Source organism: Priapulus caudatus, unplaced genomic scaffold (assembly GCF_000485595.1).
Source record: "Priapulus caudatus unplaced genomic scaffold, Priapulus_caudatus-5.0.1 Scaffold324, whole genome shotgun sequence".
Lineage (NCBI taxonomy): Eukaryota > Metazoa > Priapulida > Priapulimorpha > Priapulimorphida > Priapulidae > Priapulus > Priapulus caudatus.
In genome coordinates, this window is record NW_014577385.1 from 44,793 (window position 1) to 67,172 (window position 22,380).

At 46.2% G+C, this 22,380-nt stretch overlaps 2 protein-coding genes across 2 annotated transcripts in view; one reads left to right on the top strand and one right to left on the bottom strand.

Moving 5' to 3' along the window:
- The window catches only part of LOC106809034 (protein phosphatase 1 regulatory subunit 3B-like), a 9,852-nt gene extending 6,498 nt beyond the window's left edge, over positions 1 to 3,354 (top strand). The window contains exon 2 of the mRNA XM_014811977.1: positions 410 to 3,354. Within this exon, the coding sequence (XP_014667463.1) occupies positions 410 to 1,391 (982 nt within the window). The 3' untranslated portion in view covers positions 1,392 to 3,354. The remainder of the gene's footprint in view (positions 1 to 409) is intronic.
- A 3,859-nt stretch (positions 3,355 to 7,213) lies between these two features.
- LOC106809050 (probable deferrochelatase/peroxidase YfeX) overlaps positions 7,214 to 22,380 on the bottom strand; it is a 17,533-nt gene continuing 2,366 nt past the window's right edge. The window contains exons 2-10 of the mRNA XM_014811995.1: positions 14,501 to 14,682; positions 13,795 to 13,875; positions 12,270 to 12,380; positions 11,480 to 11,552; positions 10,904 to 11,065; positions 10,510 to 10,583; positions 9,674 to 9,722; positions 8,795 to 8,890; positions 7,214 to 7,676 (exon numbers count right to left, since the gene is read on the bottom strand). Coding sequence (XP_014667481.1) covers positions 7,420 to 7,676; positions 8,795 to 8,890; positions 9,674 to 9,722; positions 10,510 to 10,583; positions 10,904 to 11,065; positions 11,480 to 11,552; positions 12,270 to 12,380; positions 13,795 to 13,875; positions 14,501 to 14,682 — 1,085 coding nt within the window. The 3' untranslated portion in view covers positions 7,214 to 7,419. The remainder of the gene's footprint in view (positions 7,677 to 8,794; positions 8,891 to 9,673; positions 9,723 to 10,509; positions 10,584 to 10,903; positions 11,066 to 11,479; positions 11,553 to 12,269; positions 12,381 to 13,794; positions 13,876 to 14,500; positions 14,683 to 22,380) is intronic.

A 22,380-nucleotide genomic window follows, 5' to 3' on the forward strand; every position in this document is an offset into this window, starting at 1 on the left:
TATATATATATATATATATATATATATATATGTACATATGTATATATATATATCTTTCTTTTGATCTATAGATCTCTCCCTCTCCCCCTCTCTTTCACTTCTCGCGTTCCTTCTTTTCTTGTTTCTTATCACCCATCTCTCATCCCTGCATACTCTACTTATCTTTCTCAATCTCCTTCCTGATCTCTCGTTGTAGTGTGCGTATCACAATATGCGGTGTTGTATGTTAAAGTCATTATTCTGTCGTGTTGCCCTCTATGTAACGTTTTGCAATCGGTTTTACGTGTCAGTGACATCGTCATTGCAGATTCGCGATGCGACCATCTACATTAGAACTGTGTCCATGTCGCGCTCTATGTAACGTATCTCACCCCATCATCCTCACGCGTCCGTGACTTTCTCGTTGCAGGTTCACGATGCCCGTGGACTGCGGCTTACGCTCGGCCAGTCCGCCCTTTTACGACCTCCTCTCGTTCTCGTCGCCTAACCTCATGATGCCGGGCGGTGCGATCGACATGACCGGTTACCCGCACAACGGCTACAGCGTCTACCACCGCGCCGACTTCCCCTACGACCGCTACTGGAGCAAGGAGCCCAGCATCGTTGCCGCACTTCCGGCAAAGTCCGCTCTCTACTGCCACCACGCCGAGGTTCCCGTCTCTGGAGAGAGAAAAGATTTCTCGCGCGTCGTCGCGGGGCGGAGGAAGAAGCGCGTGCGATTCGCCGACGACGACGGGCTCGCGCTCGAGACCGTGCGTGTGATGAGCGAGCCGTCGCAGTACCCGCCGCGTCTCGACGCCGACACGCTCGCGTTGGCGCGCGCCGGCGCCGCCGCCTCGGCGACCCTCGACGAGACGTGGCGCCTCGCGTTCGAGCCGCCGGCCGCCGCCGACTACTGCGCGTTCCGGCGGTCGCTCGCGTCGGCGTCGGCGTGCCTCGAGCACGTCTCCGTGAGCGAGCACGCGCTCGCGGGCACGGCGAAGGTGCGTGACGTCGCGTACGAGAAGGACGTCGGTGTTCGCGTGACGTTCGATTCGTGGGGATCGCACGTCGACATCCCCGCGTCGTACGTCAACGACGGCGGCGTCGCGATCGCCGGCCCCGGCGGCGGCGCACACTTCAACACGTTCTCCTTCGTCGTCCACATCCCGCCGGAGGCGGAGGACGCCGACGCTCGCATCGAGTTCTGCGTGTACTTCCGCAGCGGAGGCGAAGAGCACTGGGACAGCAACGGTGGTGAGAACTACGTTCTGCTGCCAACGGCGAAGCATAGACGCGCGCCGCGCGACGATGCCCGACTCTCGCCGCACACAGACGTTCTCTTGTTGGGCGACATCGGCCCCGACTTTGCCATATGGAACATGCTGGACACGTCGCGGCCGTACTGGTAGTCGTGGCGACGCTGGGTGGTTGGCTGGCTGTCCGGTGCGACGTGCCGAGAATTGTTCTCAAGGGAGTGATTTTCACTTTGGAGATTATGCTGAGGCGGAGATTTGGTTTCTACAGGATGTGATTTATATTTATCGACATATCGCGCGTGGGCGTGCACGCGCGAGACAGTTGTTTGTAGTCGTTGATTTCATTCGTGTGTACAATAGCACCGTTTGTAATATTCTCAGGAAGTGAGACACTGACAAGAATTTTTGTATACAGGCCTACTTTAGTAGCGCGTATGTTCCACGTTGGACGTACGGATCCCAACATGACTGTTCTATCTCATTGTCAATAGATTTCGTTTGGTTTCGTTTTAAAAAAAATGAATATGTTGTACATACATTAATTTTGGTGGTTGAAATGCGGCGTGACGTAATGTAAGGTATATCTATAGCATGTCTGTACATAGGGTGAGAGTGTGCAATCAAAAGCGCCGAAACGTCTTTTTGCGATGAATGCGCAACAATGCAGTGATGCTGCAGATTTCGAGTAGTATTTGTGTCAAGAATCATGATCGTCATCAATGCGGTTCTGCGGTCTCTACTGAGGCTACTGTGACTACTGTGACTAATTTAGTTGTGTGTGTAGCGGAGGCATGGTCCGTGTCCACTGGCCATAGATATACTGCCACTACCCCCGTGTGTGAAATGGAGGCCTGGACCGTGTCCACTAGTCGTAGATATACTGCCACTACCCCCGTGTGTGTAGCGGAGGCCTGGACCGTGTCCACTGGTCATAGATATACTGCCACTACCCCCGTATGGGGTTCGACGAGTTTATTGCTAGATGCTACTAAGCTATAAAGTTCAGCAGAGATGAACCGACTTTTGTGTTAGTGCACGCACGATCGTGCGTGCAATATAACGTCCAAGAATGTCGGCCAGATGCACGGCTGTGGAATAACCTGCCCAGGAGTTCCTGCCGCGCTGCTTCTTTCTAGGATATTAGGTGTTTTTTTTCTCCTACATCGGGGACGTTTTTCACGTTGACAATAAGGCCAGTGTGCAGTTTGCAGTGGTAGTAACGTGAGTGACTGTGGTTGGTGCATCGTGAGCACACTGGTACCGCCCCTAAGTCGCTTCTTCCCGCATTAGTGCAGAGTTTTCGCCGACTCGTGTTTCGCGCGCGCCTTGATGCGTCGGCATGTAGGATTTGCTGTGATCTTCCGCGTTTTGTTGCCTACATCAGTATCACAGTCGTTAGAGAGACTCCCGTCCCACATTTGCTTCGTTCCGGGGAACGAATGAACAATCCGTGCTGAGTGACAGCGATAATGAAATCTTGGTCCGGGGCAAGTATAGAGGGCGCTGAATCGCAATGCCAAATGATGACGACCACTGTGTAAATTATCTGTAAATAACAGACCGACGAAATGTTCTTGTATATTTTTTATTACTCCCACGTCTTACATCGCGAATCATTTCGCAGCCTCCTCCCACTTGCATGTTCTGCTCTTGCGGCGTTCGGTAGCTAATATTGTGCCCTACTTGCCAGTATTAGTCAAGCTCGAAATCGTTTCACGAAATTGAAAGACCACTGGTGATAGATACTCTTTCAGTTTTCGTCCCCAAGTGAGGGTCACTGCTGTTTATTATTTACTTCAGATGTGACTAACGCTCGCATGTTCGCAACTAATGAATTTCATTATGCCGACAATTTGTAAATATAGGACCTACGATTTTCGCTTGCAATTGTTTACTGGTATTTGATATTATAGTATTGCGGTAAATTTATTTACCTAGTGTCGGTGCCAAATCGGAACGGTTAGTGTTTAGAATTTTTATTGGGTGGAACACGTGTATCATCTAACAATCTAACCTGAAGTATTAGTAGTTGTGTATGGTGTTGTGGAGTATTATTACTCTTTTCAGCTCAGTTGTAAATGTCTTTCAAATAAATCCTTATATATAATGTTTGAAATATTCTACTGCCATGCTTATTTTAGGTGTGTTATTGTTGACGATGATGATGATGATGATGATGATGATGATGATGGTGACGATGATGATGATGATGATGGTGGCGATGACGATGATGATAATGGATGATGTTGATGTTAGTGACGATGACGATGATGTTGTTGTGGTCCTACAGAATGCAGTTCGCATATATGCGCGAGCGACTTCCCTGACTACTGGAAATACAGGTTCCTGTTTTCGCGTTGTGTAGCCGAGTTGAATGTGAAGGTCACATATTGTACCAACAGCTCCAGGAAACGGTATTGCTAGGGTTAGAATACCCCTGTTGTATTGACGTTAGTCACACAGCCTGGTCGGGTTAATTGTACCAACAGCTATATAGTGCATGCATGCGTGCTTTCTTATATCAACATATTTCCGGACGCGAAGAGAATATATATAGATGCTGACACCATCAAAATCAAACCTAACGAGTCCATAATTTGCATGATTTATGCTCACCGTGACGGCTGCATTGTTGAAACATCAACAGAAATGTTACACAGACGCACGCACGCACGCACGCAGACGGGCACGCGCGCGAACACGGACTGTTTACGGATATACCAAGAGTCCAAGAGTACCGTTATCAAAAACATCACACGGCCTGATACATGACATACATTGTATGTCTTAAAAATCTTCTATCTAATGGGGTCACGTACACGGATGCAACTGAATTATCAATAGGTAGAATAAGGAATGACGCATAGTAGCATACTAGAATATCAAAGATGCATGCATATTATGATATAGTTAACATTCCTAGACAGTAGTAATATATCAGATATCACCGAGGTAACCAAACATTCCGAGGAAGCACAGGGGGCGCTGCGCTCAGAGCATGGGGAATGGATTTTATAAAGAAAGCAAAGAGAATAAACGAAAACTTTCTACGAACATGACGCTAGACAAATAGAAGATATAGACATTTGGCATTAACTCAAATATAACTGCCAAACGAGCAAGCTAGCACGTTTACGAGGGAACAATTAACGCGCACAAGTTTAAATAAGGGAACGGCTGCATGACATAGACAAAGGCACATGTGCCTCGACCAGCGCGGTCCTGCATGGATGTCAAGGACCGAGGACAGTATATATATATATAGGCCATCTAGTTCCTGCAACGATTTAATTTTCACGTCCAATGTTCACGATTGACGATCACAAATAACGTGAAATCTATTCGCCGCTCAAGCAGCTATATATATAGAGCTGCCACGAAGCCCCAACATTCCTAGCGACCAAAATAATATTAGAAGGTTCGCCGACCTCTTACATACTAAGCCTGCGAGAACGTCCGAAAGGTTTTGCTCTGCAAGATTAATCTGTTATCCTAAAAATAAACACTAAAATAGGTAAAATTAATCATTGTTACGTTAACATACATAACTACGTTTCATTAATTACCTAATTTACATACGAAAACCCCTTACATCTTCAATTGGTAAATGGTATTATATTAGAGCCAGTAAAAAATCCGTTAAATTTCCTTTTACCGGGCGGCAGTAAACCTAAACAAACATAAATTATTGCCCCGTTAGCATTTCCACAGTGTTACGTACCTGTCATTTCTTCCTCTTTCTATTTCTTTATAATTATTTAATTTTGTTTCATGCTCATATCATTTTTTTATTTATCATTTTTTTCATTCAAGAAACGAGTTTTTACCGTGCGCTACAAGGAAAGGTTAATATGCGCAAACACTTCGCGAATTGTACTTTTGATAGAACATGTCCCAGGCCCCTTGCCAGGCTCCTAGCTGGGACCAATAACAGCTGATCGCTGCGCGTGTGCATGTCTATCGAGGGAGGCATTGGGGGGGGGGGAGCACGTGTTGTTAGGTTGCTATGCAGAAGCACTGCTCAAAAACTGGCAAGAAATACGCAAATGACTCATGTGCAAGTGTAATTTGATGCTTGGCTACGAGCCCAAAAACAGTGACAGGAACTATATGGTTTTAATTTAGACTGGCTCCATATGTCGTTGAGAATTAATCCTGACGAACAGCCAGGGACGTCAAGTCAGTCTAATTCGGTCTGGTGTACGTATTATAAATCACCAATTGTTGCACGAATCAAGCATAAGTACCCACTTTGATATAAAATCTCGTTATCCCGTAAAGGGCTGGACACACTAGGCAATTTCATCGGGCGACTCAATCGCCGGTGAAAATAGCCTAATGTGTCCAGTCAGTCGCCGCCGATTTAGTCGCCCGATTTAGTCGCCCCATTTAGTCGCTCCGATTCAATCGCATGGATCAAAACGTTTTAATATTATCGGGCGATTATTTGAGTCGCGAGACTTTATCGCCTAGTGTGTCCACTCGACTCTCGCGATAAAGTCGCCCGATTAGATCGAATTAAAATCTCCTAGTGTGTACGGCCCTTAAGCTCCACCATGTGATTTCGTTTTATATTTTTTTCTTTATTAGCCGAGGGTGCATTAATTTCGTGTTTTAGTATTACGAGAACATCTTCTGTCGAACGATGTGTTATTATACGAAATTATTACACAAACTGTTAAATTAATTGTTATTATTATTACTTATACTGTACAAAGTATCATTATGGCGATAGGCATTATGAAAATTTTAATATTACCAGCATACATCGCATAATACGTGATAATTATATATATATATATATATATGTGTGTGTGTGCGTGCGTGCGTGCGTGCGTGATTCTGGGGAATCTATTCATCTGTCAATCTATCCATCCATCCACCCAATTCACCCGCTCATCTACCTAGCAATCCAGTGAGCCCATCCACCGTATAAACGTCAACAATTGACTCTGGTTGCATGCACATAACGCGTACAGTACACGTGTACGTTACTCTTCCACATCACGTTTTTGCAAAAGCCTTGGAAAGTGCGGCCGTGAAAAGACAGCGAAAAAAAAGTGTCAAAACCGCATTTTAGAAAGTAGGCCTACGTCTATCGCTGACTATCCTAGCAGCGGCTTGTTTACAAGTTTATGCCTATAGTACTGCTGCACTCAAGTGTTTACTCAACGTTATCTCAACATCATCATTTTTGAATAATCTGGCATTGAAAACTTATAGTTCTGTGCAAGCACAGTATGCATCCGTAGATATTAATAAAATTTATACTATGTGCGCGTGTGCATGCGTGCGTGCGTGCGTAAACAAACACCCGTCCAGTAAAAGATGGGTGCGCGAATCAAAACAAGTTCGTCTGCGACAAGTTTTCAAAAGCAAACACTATTTATTTCGACGTCAGATAATTGCTTGCTGGTTATACAAACCAATAACACACCAGCACACACGCACACCAACACACGCACGTACGCACACACACTGACACACGCGCGCACACACACACGCACGCACAGCCATACGCAGGTACCTACAGCTTATGATGCAAATTGGCCAGGCCTATGAGAACTACATGTACCCAGCTAGCTAGCTGTGCAGATCTTGCACACATACTGGCTAGAATTACAGACACGCTGCAAGAAGAAGCCCTGACGAATTGTAAAGGGACGGACACTTTTACATATCACACCACCTCCCATCCGTTACTACCCCACTACACCACCCACGCTGCTCTCTCCTCCGTCTCTCCCCTCTGCGCCCATTCCCCCATCTCTCCCCTTCATGCTACTGCCTCTCTCCTCTCTGCGCCACTCCTCCCTATCTCTCCTCTCCACGCCCCTTCCCCCATCTCTCCTTTCTGCGCACCTCCCCCATCCCTCCTCTCCACATCTCTCCCCTCCACGCTACTCCCTCTTTTCCCTCCATGCTAACCCTCCCCACCTCTCTTCTTTGCTGCTGCCCCTCCCCCATTTCTCCTCTTTGCGCTGCCCCTCCCTCACCTCTCCTCTCCGTGTCACCCCCTCTCCATTTCTTCGCTCCACGGTACCCCCCCCCCTCCACGTCACTCCCTCTTTCTCCTCTACGCTACCCCTTCCCCATATATTCCTTCTATGCCCCCCTCCTCCATCTCTCCTCTTCGCACCACCCCCTTCCCCTATCGCTCCTCTCCGTGCCACCTCCTCCATCACTGCAGCTTGCGTAGTTGCTCGGCGGGAGGGAAGTACCAGTATGTGCCCGACACGGCGCGCGTAATGCGCATGATATCGTCGTTGACGCGATCGCCACCGCCGCCGCCGCCCACCATGCGCTCCAGCATGAACTCAAAGTTCTCCGGAGCGGCGGCAAAGCCGATGAAGAAGAGACCGGATTCTCCGCTCACCGTGCCGTACGGCATCGACTGTCGCACGATCTCGAACTTCTTTGGATGATCGAACGCGTGGCCTGTGTGTGTGAGAGAGAGAGAGATGTTGGGAGGAGTCAGCACACGGCAAGAAATCTGCAACGCAAAAATATGCAAAACGGCGAGAGAGGGAAGAGAGCACACAGAAACACAGTGCCTTCATGAATTTTCAGCATTTTTGCGGGACGCAGAGTTGCATGATTTTTCAGTGTGTACACCAATGGATTTGAAGAAACTGACAATGGCGCATCTATGGATGCGTATTATTGTATGAACAAGGTATTACATGAGTGTGCCGCTAAATGGAAGCAACGCGTTGCCTACAACAGAACAATGGATACGAATATTTATCATTATTTAAACGTCACATCATTTATAGCACACGCATGGAGACGAATCTAGGACGCGGTTACCAGCAAAAACTGCATAAACTATAATAACTATAACTATTACTTTCTCACCCATTATCAGATATTTCCGTGAGTGTGGCAACAGTTCACACACATGAGTTAAACTATTCTTTTATGAGAAACCTGCACCAATTAAACACCTCCTTCCAAATTAGTAATAAAACCCATCTATAAACAGCCACCACGAGTCTGCTTACATAATATTACTTTCACAGTAGTTTGATGAACTTTATTCGTAGCGGAACTGCATGAGAGAAACTTGCTAATGTGAGAGCCGTGTGTGCGATTCAGATTAACGGGCGTGGCAGCCGCACATAACTAGGGCAAAGCAATCACATGGCCGCTGCCAATGACTCTAGTGTGACTAACGAATTGAATCCCTCTCCAGTCTAAACGAAGCTAATCGTGTCTGATGTCACGGATGAATTCACCGACGACGACAATTCGGATTACGTGAGTTCGGTTACGAGGTTTCGGCCGCGACAGGCGAATTAGGTTTATGAGATAGACGTGTGAGAGAGATGTGTCAGAGAGACATATGAGATAGACATGTAAGAGAGAAACATGAGATAGTCTTGCGAAAGAGACACATGAGATAGCTGTGTCAGAGAGACACACGAAATAGTCCTGTGAAAGGCACATAGCCCTGCGAAAGAGACGTATGAAATAGCTGTGTCAGAGAGACACATGAGATAGTCCTGTGAGATAGACGTGTGAGATAGACGTGTGAGACGGGTAGGACTGTGTACCTCCGGTCATGCGCGCGACGTGGGAGGAAGCTGGTTTGACGGGTAGCTCCACGCTATCATCCATGCTGCGGCCAACAAACTTCGACAGTGTGGCGTCTGCAATAACAATAAAACAGCCAGCGATGTAACGATGCATTGAATGATGAATGCATGAATGACTCCTCGTAAATTATGAACAATTTTAATTTCAACTAGTAAGTTTTCAATGAGGTAAACAACAGGTTTGTTACTATTCGTCCTTATATCCTATACCAGGGCTGTAGCTAGCAGGGGGAGGGGGCAAGGAGGCAGTTACCCCACCAGAAAAAAGTAAATGGTCAATGTGGTCACCTTCCCAGAACACATCATCATGCACATGGCTTTGCCCTCCCCCACCAGAAAAAAAATGAATTAGCTACGCTCCTGTTTACGTAATAACTTGCTGACAAGTAAGGCAGACGCTCTTTGACACGAAATACTAACTGACCACGTGCTGCCACCTATCGGTCGGTAAAGTGTATATCACGTTAACATTTGCGATAATAGATTACTGTTAATTCACAGCCAGATACGATGTGAGCCAAAAGCAAATCAGGACTAATATATCCTATCTAAATGCATGTGCTATTAAACACATCTTATCCAGTGTGCTTCATGAATGTATGTGTCCACGGACAACATTTTTATGTTATTTCCCCTTTTTTTTACCTCCTTTCTCTCTCTCTCTCTCTCTCTCTATCAAGTTCAGCTCACTCGTATAGTACAAAAGTGAAGGGATTGACTCTATCCTATGCATATAGTTATCCGAAGATCATAAAATTCAGCTTAACACACAATAAAAATACAATTATTAAATTACATTACAATAAAATCTATACATATTGCTTGGAAATAGCGCACCTTTCTCTTTTTTTATGTCATCAAATTTGTGGATCCATCTTTGAGTGATCTAGAGTGGTGATTGTAACAAGTAAAAATTAGTTGCACAGGAAGAAAGTTGCTGGCTTCTATAAATCTGTTATCTATGGAAATCTTGCATCAACTCTCTTCTCATAAACAGCACAGGGTTCGACTAGTAAAGATACGACATGAAGACTGTGGTGCCCTATATAAAACATGGCAATGTCTTAAAGATGCAGACCTTTGTGCCCACAGAGGCTTGACAACCAGTCATGGGTTTTGTCAAGTTACAGGAAGGAGAATGCGTGCATGCTTGCATGTGTCACCGAGTGCGTGCGTGCGTGCAAGCGTGCTTGCTTGCATGTGTGACAGAGTACGCGCGTGCGAGTATGCGTGCGTTTGTGCGCGCGTGCGTGATGAAAACGCACGTTTCTAAAGACTGACACTACTGTAAGCTCCATTGCTGCAATCACTGCCATCGCTGCCCCTACAAAAATCTGATCGGAGTTTTTAAGACGGCCAATTTCACCCATGAATGACCTATCTGCCTGATCACGAGCGAGAATATGTCACCCAACCACGGATAATGTTGCTAGGTTGGTCAAGCTAGAACTGTTTGCACGCTTTACTTACGCCTGCACGCCAAATTGTCGATTTCCCGATACTTCATTGCCAAGCATCATCTTTTAGAACATCTCAAGACAATGCTGACTGGCTGGATTGGCTGTCAATCATGCCAGGCTGAGAGGTTAACTGGATTTACTCACATCATTGAGCGCTGGCTGACACTAATATTCATATTTATAGATATTTTATATCGATATATATTTACTCACACAGTAGCTTCCACCCGTTTCTTTATTGACGGCTACCTCAAACCTCTCATCCTCATCGGCTCGGTTCTCTGTTCCTGCAAATTACAAGCACTCCGAAGACTTAGCGCCAGTGGCTGGAGGGAGAAAAATGCCAGCGTGGCCACGAAGACGCATACAATGTTAGAATTGGCGTCAGAAATCTATGGTAACCTCACTGGATCCAGAGATGACCACAAGCTGTGTGTATCATTCATAACTATGGTAACCTCATGCAATCCAGAGGTGACGAAAAGCGCTGTGTATCATGCGTTACTATAATAACCTCACTCAATTCAGATACGACAACAAGTGATGTGTGTGTCCTGAGTAACCTCGCTCACTCGCTAAAGCCGACGATGTCGCACGCTCCGCGTACCATCTATGAATCCGGATAGATCTCGTCCGTTGCGAAACACAAAGCTGTAGGTGTCCGACCAATCGCGGACGGCGGCGCGCGGCATCTGGTCGATGACGCGCTTTGTCAGCTCGTACAGTTTGCTCACACTGTTGCTCTTCGCGTGAATGAAAATGTCGCCACCTGTCGTCGCAGGAAAGATGCGCGTTAACGCCACGCGAATTCTCCGTTCACTCACAATGACGATGATTGCGGGGACGAGATAGTGAATTAAGAGAGAGGTGTCTTCTCTCATTAAAATAGCATAAGTATTTGTGAGTATAATATAAGACATAAAAATAATACAAGACAATGAGTTATATTAGACAAAAAATGTAATAACTTTTGCAGGACACCTCGCTGCAAAAAGTCATGACGGTTTAGATTTGTGACGTCATATAACTACTTATGTTGTATTTGATCGTCAAACCAAATGTCAAATTTTCAAAGACAGATGTCAGCACAGTCACGCATTACCGTGCAGCACAGCGTCAACAAGAATAATCACTAAACATAGTGATAGCCATCTGTAAGTGTTGTATTATGAGAGTGTCTCACCGGTGCTTGGCAGGTCCCCGTGCGCTCCCTTCCTGTGAGGGTATGTAAAGGACTTCTTCGCCTTTCCCCAAACCTGAAACGGTAGCAGAAATGTTGCAGAAGTTAAAAAAGATTAGTGGAGGAAATTGAATAAGCGACATATTCATCCGAGTGTAATAATCATGTCACCTTGGCATATTGTTTCTATGTTGGTTGTTTGGTTGGCTGTTTTTCACTCGTTCGCGCCAAAATGTCGACTTTGCCACAACTTTATGCTAAGCATTGATTCTAGAACGTGCTATCACACACTGATTGGCTAAGGCTAGCTGTCAATCAAGTTTGGCAGATAAGTAAATTTCCCATAAGCATAACAACAAAAGAGCAGCTTATGAATTACTGACTAACCCACCACGAATACACTAATTGAAGGAACAATGAGTCAACTACAGGAATGGACACGAACATAAGGCCTACAACTGACGAAACTCCATCACTCATTAATTATTACCTTCATAGAACGACCTTCAAAGCCATGAACTACACCACTGACCCGCACGTTCAAAACAAAGCAATAACGAAATAAAATTCCTTCCAGCAAAACTCCAGAACAATCAAAACTCGCAAAAATAATCTGAACGTCAAACTATTCGCCTTACGAATGAGTTTTTTCTTCTTTGTAAAAAAAAGATTACGTCCTTAACTGAGCTAGAGGCCGGCTAGAGGCAAGCTAAAGGTCAGCTATGGGTTAGCTAGAGGATAGGTAGAGGTCAGCTAGAGGTAATATAGAGGTCACGCGTATGTGCATCCCCACCTGTGAGTAAAACTTGGGTCCGAACCCGACACCGGCCCATATCTCGTCGTCTTCGTCGCTGTCTGCCGCCGGCGAGACTGCCTCAACATCCTGCTGCAGGTTCGCTGCTGCCTGTTAACGCAAGAACCAACTCAGATAGAGTGTTGCTGGGTCGTTATTACAATGGTATAGGTGTATAGGCTGGTCAGTGGTCAGCAGGAAACCTATATCATCTAACACGACCTCAACATGAAATACACAAACGTTGTATTTACTCAGATAGAGAGAGAGACATCTGGCCATTATTCGATGGCCTGTCCGCGAGTACAGGACGGCGAAATTTTTAGACGATGCATTTTTCAACGGGCAGAGAAATTTTGCGTGAAAATATTGCGCTGCTTGATCGTTTGAAAGAAATGTGCCGCTCAGAAATGTCTCTGTAGGAAATTGTATAAAATTTCCAAAAATCGCGTTTTCGGCGCTTGCATTCTTTAATGTTATCAGGGGGTAGATAATAGGGCTGTAACGATCCAACGAAATCAAATCGGATCGAGATTCTCTTCCCTCGACCGATCCTCGATATTTTTCCCCGTATTTTCGATACCACTTTTTCCCTCCAATAGATGGCGGCACTACGCTATATACTGTGGAGTGTTGATTTATATGCTCTGGTGTTACTCACCAATGTTACTCAGCAACTGTGCAGTGTATATATACTCTCTAGACGCTCTATTCCCCATTTAGTATTCATTGACAATTTCTAATAATTCATTATTGCAAAATAATGAAAATATAAAAAATAAGATAACATTTCAATATTTTGGGAATCGAATCGAAGGAATCGAATCAAGAGTCTAATATCGAGAACCGGATCGAATCGAAAGGCTTGTGTATCGTTACAGCCCTACTAGATAATGACAAATTTGTGATTACCTACCCCTGATATTATCATTATGGCACCCTGTATTCAGACCTTGACCAAACCCCCTGGTGTAAAGGTAAACAATAGTACGAGTAGACGGTATAGGTGTATGGGCTGGTCAGTGGGTAACCTGTATCTTCTAACGCTGAGAGGGTGTATGTCCCCCAGGGTACTGCTGGAACGTACCCTGGTACCAGAGCATATAAATCAACGTGATTTATATGCTCTGCCAGACCGTACCTCGCCTACTCTACAAACGAGTCTAGGGAGTCGCCTACGCCTACTCCCTAACCCTAACCATATCAGATAGTTACCTCAGGTACATATATGTCACCTACGCCTACGCCTACTCCCTAACCCTAACCATATCAGATAGTTACCGGTACGTTCTGGTATACCGGACTGTACCCAGGGTACGTTCCGGCTGTACCCTGGGAAACATAGACCCTATGAGCTCTTCTAACACACCCTCTAGATGAAACACACGAACGTTGTATTTACTTGAAATCAAAACATACCAAACACTTTCCCTAACCCTAGCCGTAACCATAACCTTCAGTCTAGCTAGTCAGCTCTATAAAAGTATTTGCTAATACAGGTTTGAGTGCGTGTAACTATTTATACCTTTGCACATGCTTTGAAATCGGCATCGGGATTTAGATGGATCCAGATGTAGACAGCATGATCTTTTGTCTGAGAGTAGACCTATAGAAAGCAATTGTGTTGATAGGGTGACATCTTAGTTTGTGATGGAAACGTGACATCAAAAATGCAAATACATGTGCATGTACAGGGTGCGAAATTAATGGGAGTCCGGAGTCAAATACTCCCTGATTTGACATATGCAGGAGTCCGTGTGACTCCCTGAAAATTCTGCGATACTGACTAGTTCGTTCCGGAGCACGGCCTCGCGGAATTACCGTATTTTTTCAGCTAATGTCCCAAGAAAATTTGGCAGACGTGCAACGGCATGAATCTTAAAAATAAGCCCATCCGTTATTGTTAATATCTTTAATTTTGAACCTCAGACTGCGGACTCCCTCTTTTTTTAAACGTCTTAATTTCTACCCCTGCATGTATGTTTCATAAATTACAATATATCACTGGACATCAGTCTGAAACTGCAGTCAATCCTGATCTTAAGACAAGATCAAAGATTTAAGTTAACATTAAACGGTTTTAATTCTACTGTATAACCAAAGTCAAATCCATTAAAAGTAGCCAGTTCTGCTCAGTGCAAGACTGGGGACTTGCTATTATTTCCAACCATGATGAATGTTACTACGACTACTGCAGGGCTCATACATCCCAGTCTGCGACTCACACCTACATTGGGTTGCGGGGTTCCGCCAGCCTTAGCGGCAGCCTGCACCGTCTGTAGGAGTCCATCACTGCCTCCGACCTCACGGTAGAGACCGTAAACCCCGGCCGCGGTTATGGCTCCTAACACCAGGGGGCGTGCAACAGCGAAGGCTGCAGCGTTACGGCCGCTGGTGGAGAGGAGGCGTCTACCTGCGTATGTCGTGGAAATGTTGAGTTCAACACTGCACCTAGTGTGCCATGAAAACTTATATTAATAGAATATAAGAATATAATGAAATATTATAGATACATTCATTAGTTATATACATAAAACTATGTGTATATATATATAAGAACAACTATCTATATTGTGTAACAATGTAACATAGCTATGCACGCTCCTTGTCCAATTACCTACAGGGGCGTGTCCAGGATTTGTACCAGGGGGGGGGCCTAACCGGAACCCAAACGGGTTTGTCTATATTCAGGCCGGTACAGGAGATAATTTGCATATTTTGTCACGTGGTTTGTGTTATAACCAATCAGATGTAATCGCGTGTGTAAGGAGGAGGGGGAGAAGGGAGAAGGTGGTGGAGGAGGAGAGGGAGAAGCTGTGGAGGAGGAGGGGGAAGAAGCTGGTGGCGAGATGAGGACGGGGAGAAGGGAAGCCTCCTTCGCTCCTTCTCCACAGCTTCTTCCCCTCTCTCCTTCCTCCACCAGTCTTCTCGCCTATCGCTCATTCTGCCACCAGCTTCTCCCTTCCTCATTCTCCAAACCAGCTTCTCCCACCTCGCTCCTTACTCCCACCAGCTCTCCCCCTTTCCGTCATTCTCCACCAGCTCTCCCCTTGCTCTCATTCTCGACACCAGCTTCTCACCCCTTCCTGCATTCTCCACCGAGCCTTCTCCCCTCTCCCTTCTCCCACCAGCTCTCCCCCTCCTCCTTCTCCACCAGCTTCTAACCGTGCCATCCTTCTCCACCCACCTTTCTCCCATTCTCCCTCCTCCATCCTTCCCCTTACTCACCCATGCTTCACAACTTCTGCTGGGGATATAACACCAAACCTATAACTTCATTGGTTATAACACAAAACCACGTGACAAAACATATGCAAATTATGTCCTGTAACCGCCTGAATATAGACAAACCCAACCCACACTTTGCACAGCACCGCGAAAGGGAAGGGGGCCTCCCCCCAATTTTCTGCGTGAGCCAGGGGGGGGCCTCGGACCCCCTGGGCCCCCCCGCTGTACACGCCGCCTGACCAAGATGGACTAAAAACAACATGTGTTTATTTCAGTCTCTGATTGCATGAACCTCCCTCACAACTTATCAATAAACATCATCAGGTTGATATTATATACACGCGCGAATCCCTATACCCAACCCGGGTTTGTCTATATTACAGGCGCGTACAGGAGAAGATTTGCCATATTTTATCACGTGTTTTGTTATAACGCAATCAGATGTAACATCGGCTGTTGTGTCGTCACTTCCAGCTGTGAAGAAGATGGTGAAGGAGGAGAAGGGGAGAAGGGAGAAGGTGGTGGAGAAGGAGGAGGGGAGAAGCTGGTGGAGAAGGAGGAGGGGAGAAGGGAGAAGGTGGTGGAGAAAGAGGAGGGGAGAAGCTGGTGGAGAAGGAGGGAGAAAAGGGAGAAGGTGGTGGAGGAGGGGGAGAAGCTAGTGGAGAAGAGGGGAGAAGCTGGTGGAGAAGAGGAAGGGGAGAAGGAAAAAGGTGGTGGAGAAGGAGGAGGAGAAGCTGGTGGAGAAGGAGGAGGGAGGAGAGCTGGTGAGAATGAAGAAGGGAAGAAGGGAGAAGCTGGTGGAGAAGGAGGAGGTGGTGGAGAAGGTGGTGGAGAAGGGAGAAGGTGTGGCCAGGGAGAAGGACACCTCCCTGCCACCTTCTCCACCAGCTTCTCCCCCTCCTCCCACATCGCTTCTCCCGCTCCTCCACCACCTTCTCCCCTCCTCCTTCTCACACCAGCTTCTCACCCTCCTTCTCCACCGCGATTAATCTGATTGGTTATAAACACAACAGCGTGACAAAATATGCAAATTACTCCCTGTACCGGCCTGAATATAGCCCGGCCCCTCCACTCAGTGTTATTTAGGTACGCATATGCTCGTTCCCTCCCCTTTGAAAGCACCCCCCTATCTCAGGACTGCCAAAATTTTTGAACCCCCCTTTCGCGGGCTTTTGCGGGTTTTTCCTGCATTGGAGAACCCCTAAATCCGGCACACTACGTATAGACTGGTACCCGTTCGCCAACCTCACTGCCGATACGTATGCCTCGCTACACTGACGTGTAGTGACGTTAGTGTAGGCGTGTGGAACTGTCGACGCGCGGGTACCAGTCCTACAATCACTACGTAGATTGACAGTTCAGTGATCGAGGGAACTAGGGAGCAAATATTTTTTTTTTTTCAAATGAAATCAATCCTGAATGAGACTTTCAAAAACTAGCAGGAATTTCAGGAATTTGATCTTCAGGATTGATAAAGTTTTCCTATGAATCAAGATGAAAGAGAGAGAGGGAAACACCCCCTCTTTTAAAGAAATCTCTCGGGGTGAAAAGTCAAATACACCCCCTTTTTTTAAAATCAATTCTTGGGACCGAATTTTGTCGGCGCGAAAAAAATACCCCTTTACCGGAGATTTTGGGAAGCGCCATGCGTCCTCGCCGACCTCGGAGTGGGGGGGGGGGGGGGGGCGAAAATGATAGACAAACCCAACCCAGCCATGTACACTTTAATATCCATTAACAAATTGACATTATTAAAGAATAGGGTGTGGACAAAAGTGATGAAGGGGGCGGTTTTTTCCCGGTGTGTAAGCCAGCTGATATATAATACAATAAATTCGCAACCGCTGGCTAAATGTCAAGGTTACCCTTGCAAGTGGCCAGCGTGTCACTCAGGTACAGTACTAACCCGACCAGGCTGTGTGACTAACGCAATGCTCATCCTAGGCAATACGCGGTTTCTTGGAAGCTAGACATACCAGTACGTGTATCTATTATAATATCATCAACGTACCTGTGTAATTTGCTCCGGTCTTTGAGGCGTGTCTGAGGCAGACGACGCGCCAGAGTCCGTAGACGGCATTCACGATGACGTGCGCCCGAGTTGAGTCTGTAGTGATAACTACAGCGAGGCTATCAAATCACAGGCAAAACAACCGACAACTGCTGTTGTAGGAATGTCTCTCCTAAGTTCGCCTGTGTGTGTATGTATCCTGTGTGTGTATGTAAGTACAACGTGTGCGTTACGTACACTGCCTGCCTAATCACAGATTATTACCAAATACCAAACACACAGCGGCAGCGAGTGCGTATAGAGAGGATGCGCCGCTGCGTAGTTCGTTTGTGGCGGTGGCTTAATACTAGGCTATTTCTCTCATCTCTCTCTCTCTCGTCGCACTCTCTCCGCTCTCTCTCTCTCTCTCTTCTCCTTCTGCTCTCGATGGCTAAAAGAAGGCCGGTCACGACGACTGCGTTTGCTCTCTGATATTACCGCGTGGAAAAAGCAGCTGCGTAGAACGGCAGTACACTGTCAAGAACTCACTGTAGCTGCGTGGGAAAGCACGACAGCGAGTCGCAGGTTAGGTGAACAGTCCTCGCGTAACTCCTTCGTCTGACACGGCATTCACTTGAACTAGGCGAGATAGATAGTGAGAGACTGTACGCTGAAAAAATTAAAATTTGCACGCTCGCACTGACGGTTTATAATTACTTCCAAGACAAGCATTACTGCGCTTGGGTCCGAATACGCACAGTCTGCTGACTGGCGATTGCACAATGAGCGGGCAGCGCTGAGCTGCTAGGCAGTACGGTTGAGGGGATCGGCTTAGGTGCGGCCAGGTAAATAAAAATGTTCCGAAGTGATGACACATGATAGTGGCGATATTTGCGATAGTAGGATTCACGGACTGCGAATTAATAACAATCGGAAATCGTCTGTAATTAAGATACAACTCCAACCCCTAACTGTAACCATAAGTCTAATCGCTGTTTTTTTGGTTTTTTTTTTTTTTTTTTTTTAATTCATCATAACAGAAGAACTGAAAAAAATTTCAAGGACTTGTTAAAAGGACATTTTATCAGAAATTCAAGGACATTTGATCGGTATTCATGTACACAGAAAAAAACATACCTGGATTAATTTAATATAACCAGCCGATTGCTTAATCACTGGCCAGCCTCTAAAACTTACCTGGATCACCTTAATAAACCCTTCTAAACACTGTCCAGCTTCCGTGACAACATACCTTGCTTTAGCTGACTGATTTTGACTGACTTACTGTAATTTTGTGATCATCATTTTAACTGTCATCTGTGGTCTATAGCTTTTAAGCTCATTTGAGCGCATTTTTTATGAGGTTTGCACCATTAATTGATGGTACAAAATTTCCTTTTTGATTACAGGCAAGGATTTTTTCTAAAAATTCAAGAACTTTTCAAGCACCAAAAAATCAGCAACCATTTACTAAATTCAGTAACTTTTCAAGGACATCCACATGCAAATTCAAGGACTTTTCAAGGACTGGTGCGAACCATGTAAATCCTAATCGGCAAGCCATAGCCATAACCATCACAACGAGAAACGAACTTTGATCGTAAATAACACCCAAACGACGCCTAAATTGCGCGCCGCGCGTAGGGTGAGACACTTTTTTATGATACCGGGGAGGACTGGTGAAAGATCCGCAGAGCGAGCCTATACGTGTCATATGCTGTGTGTGTGGTGTGTGTGTGTGTGTGTGTGGCGTGCGTGCGTGCGTGCGTAGCGTGCGTGCGTGCGTAGCGTGCTGTAGTCCAAGTGGTAGTGATCAGTTAACAGCGCGCGAGCTAGATACAGGGTTGTACAGTGGATCTCGTTAACAATAAACATGTAAAACACACTCACACTCCCGCGCAACGTACTCATTTTTTAATGTTCTTTATATACACATAAAAAGCGGCGATCATAAATAGATTAGTAAGAATCACAATAACCAACGATTGATAAACTAATTAAACGTGTAAACGTTGGAATTAATATGAATAAATTGGACACAAACGAGTTGAATAAACAATGCACATCAGAAACTGTTGAATTAATCACCGCTATAGCGTTAATTATATTAATTATTATTTAATAAATTATAAGATTAGAAATATATCACTAAATTATCTACAATGTAGGCAATTTTAAAACAAAGTGACATAATACTGCATCAGCAGCGTGTAACATGCATACATGCAACGTTTTGGTAATTTATTCACAGATCGTAACGCACTACGTTCATTGGTTAATCGTATCTTAAGAATAATAATGATGTTAAATTAAATCAGCAAGAATTTGGAAGTTAAATTTAAGGTTTAAATTGGTGCAGGAGATGTTCGTTAGTTCCAGATAAAGACAGATCTGCAAAAGCATATAAGCTTTTGGCTCTGTTGGCAAGTTGCTTGGTGTAAACTATGACAGACGTCCCAGATATCGCTTGTTCCGAATTCATGTCAGCTGTTAGCAGATTCCTTATTTGCTGGCGGCACAGTAACTGCTGCCCAGTTTTTCTGCTGTCAAGCAACAATAGTGAAAGATTCTTTCATGTCATGGCAACTGTGTGCAAATATGTGTGTTCCTCTGTGCCAAAGTATTTGATTATTACTCCTCCTTCGCAGCAGTGACCTGTCCCAGCTTCCTTTTCTTTCCACAGCATTCGACTAAGGAGCATGCCATTACCCAGCAACTGAACACAACAATCACCTATATCTCTGCTCTATCTCTCTGCAACACACACACCACACACACACACACCACACACCACACACCACACACACACAACACATCACACAGCCGCACCCATCACACACAACCACCACACCTAAACACAGCGCACACACACACACACACACGGACACACCACACACACACACACACACACACACACACACACACACAGACACACGCACACACACAACGACGACGGCACACACATCACATGCAGCGCACACACAACGAGCACACACCACACGCACACATAACCCACTCTCTCTCTCACTCTCTGTCCAGGCCTCCACACACGCACGCACGCACCACGGCACAGCAGCGCAAGCACACACACACACACACACCACACACACTCTGCTCTCGTCTTCGTCTTGAATCTCTCTGCTCTCTGTATTAGAGAAATAATACTTGATCTTCCAAATCAGCAGACATTAACGCTTGCATCTGAGCGATTGGCGCTGCTTGCCGGCGGCCAAAACGCAAGCACTTCCTCGTCCCTCCCAGCGGACGTGTCGGCTGTGAGCTCAGCCAGCTTCCACACGCCCTGCAGACGTCTCCCTCTCGCTCTCGCTCACGCACTCTCGCCGCATCCGCCGGGAATCCAGAGCGTAGAGGTCATGACCCGCGTTCTGCACATGACCCCGGATGTAGAGGTCATGACCCCGGATGTAGACGTAGAGGTCACATTAGTAGCCACCTGTGTGACGCTTGAAATGCGACCTGTCACACGTGACGCGGAATTCTCGGCTCATCATGCCGACGCGAGAACGCGGCAACGAAGGTGATGGCGCACGGGGATGCGTCGCAGCGCCCCCCTACTGGTTAACAAGCAAATTCCTCGTCGCTCACCACTTTTTCATCATCGCGATCTTTGCCAACTGCGGCGCGGCGTGAGGGCTTCACTTCTCACCGCCAGAGGGCAGCACCCGTGTGTGCCGGTACGTCACTGTACCTGCACGCCACTAGATGGAGCGCAGCAGTTGCGTGCTGGTGGCGCTGGTACAGGTATTATCTCCACTAGTGGTGACGGTGGAGTCTTTCGTCCTTATCTGATGGGCCAGCGGAGAGTCCGCGGGAAGCCATGCTGCGATTGAGTTCCCTTGTCGGGCAGCGATCGAAGGCTGGCTCGCCGCCACACTTTGCCTGCGTAATATTAGCTACGCCTAGTGGCAATCAAACGCAAGCACATAGGCAGGTAGGTACGGAGGACAGAGGCCTTCAATAATTCTTCAAGCCTGGACGGCAAGGAAATGTGTAGAGAAGAAAAATGTCGGTGTGGGTACGACTAAGATACGCGTCCAATTGCTCTATCCGCCGTGGCGTGACAGCAGGTTCTAAAACAATGTGTAGCAACGAAAGTGGAGCAAGTCAGCAAGCGTGTGAGACAGGTGGATACGCGCGAGCTTGATAAGCGAAAGCAGCACGGTTAAGGGCAGGAAGCTTACCGTCGTCGTTGCCGTGGCGAGAAATTTGGGAATCCACACTTGTTGTCATTCGCCGTGGCGACGGTGGGATGCGAGGCATCACCGAACGCGTCGTCGTCGCCATGGCGATGGAGGGGGCCCGGCAGCTGCAGGCCGTCAATCCACGCTCTTGCTCGACTTTTCTCAGCGTCTTCACCATCTTATAACGTCGTGTGACGTGCCATGGATTGTGTGCCCTAGCACTCACTGATCCACCGCCAATGGGAGCAAGCACAGCGCTGTACGGGAGTTATCAACGATTTAATTAAAGCGGAAATTATTATTTAATCAATTGATACATTAATTAAATATATCAAGGTATATAATTGCGACATGACATTTTAAGCAATTAATAATGCAATAAGCCATTTGTCATAGATATGTGATTTAGACTTATCAACATAGATTTCTAGATGAGATGAGTGGGGCAGATTATTTGTGATCTACGTGATGTTTTTACGCTTATTTTAGGGTAATTTAGGTATCAGGTCAGGTAAATTAGGTTTCATTTATTGTTTATTAATTTTTATTGTTCCCCGGAAGCTAACAGTCAGCTGGCCCCCCTTTCACCAAGGCCTTAGGTAAGTGCAAGCGAGATAGAGAGAAAAGTGATTTGAGATGGGACAGAGATAGAGAGAGAGAGAGAGAAAGAAAAGTGTGAGTGACGAGATCA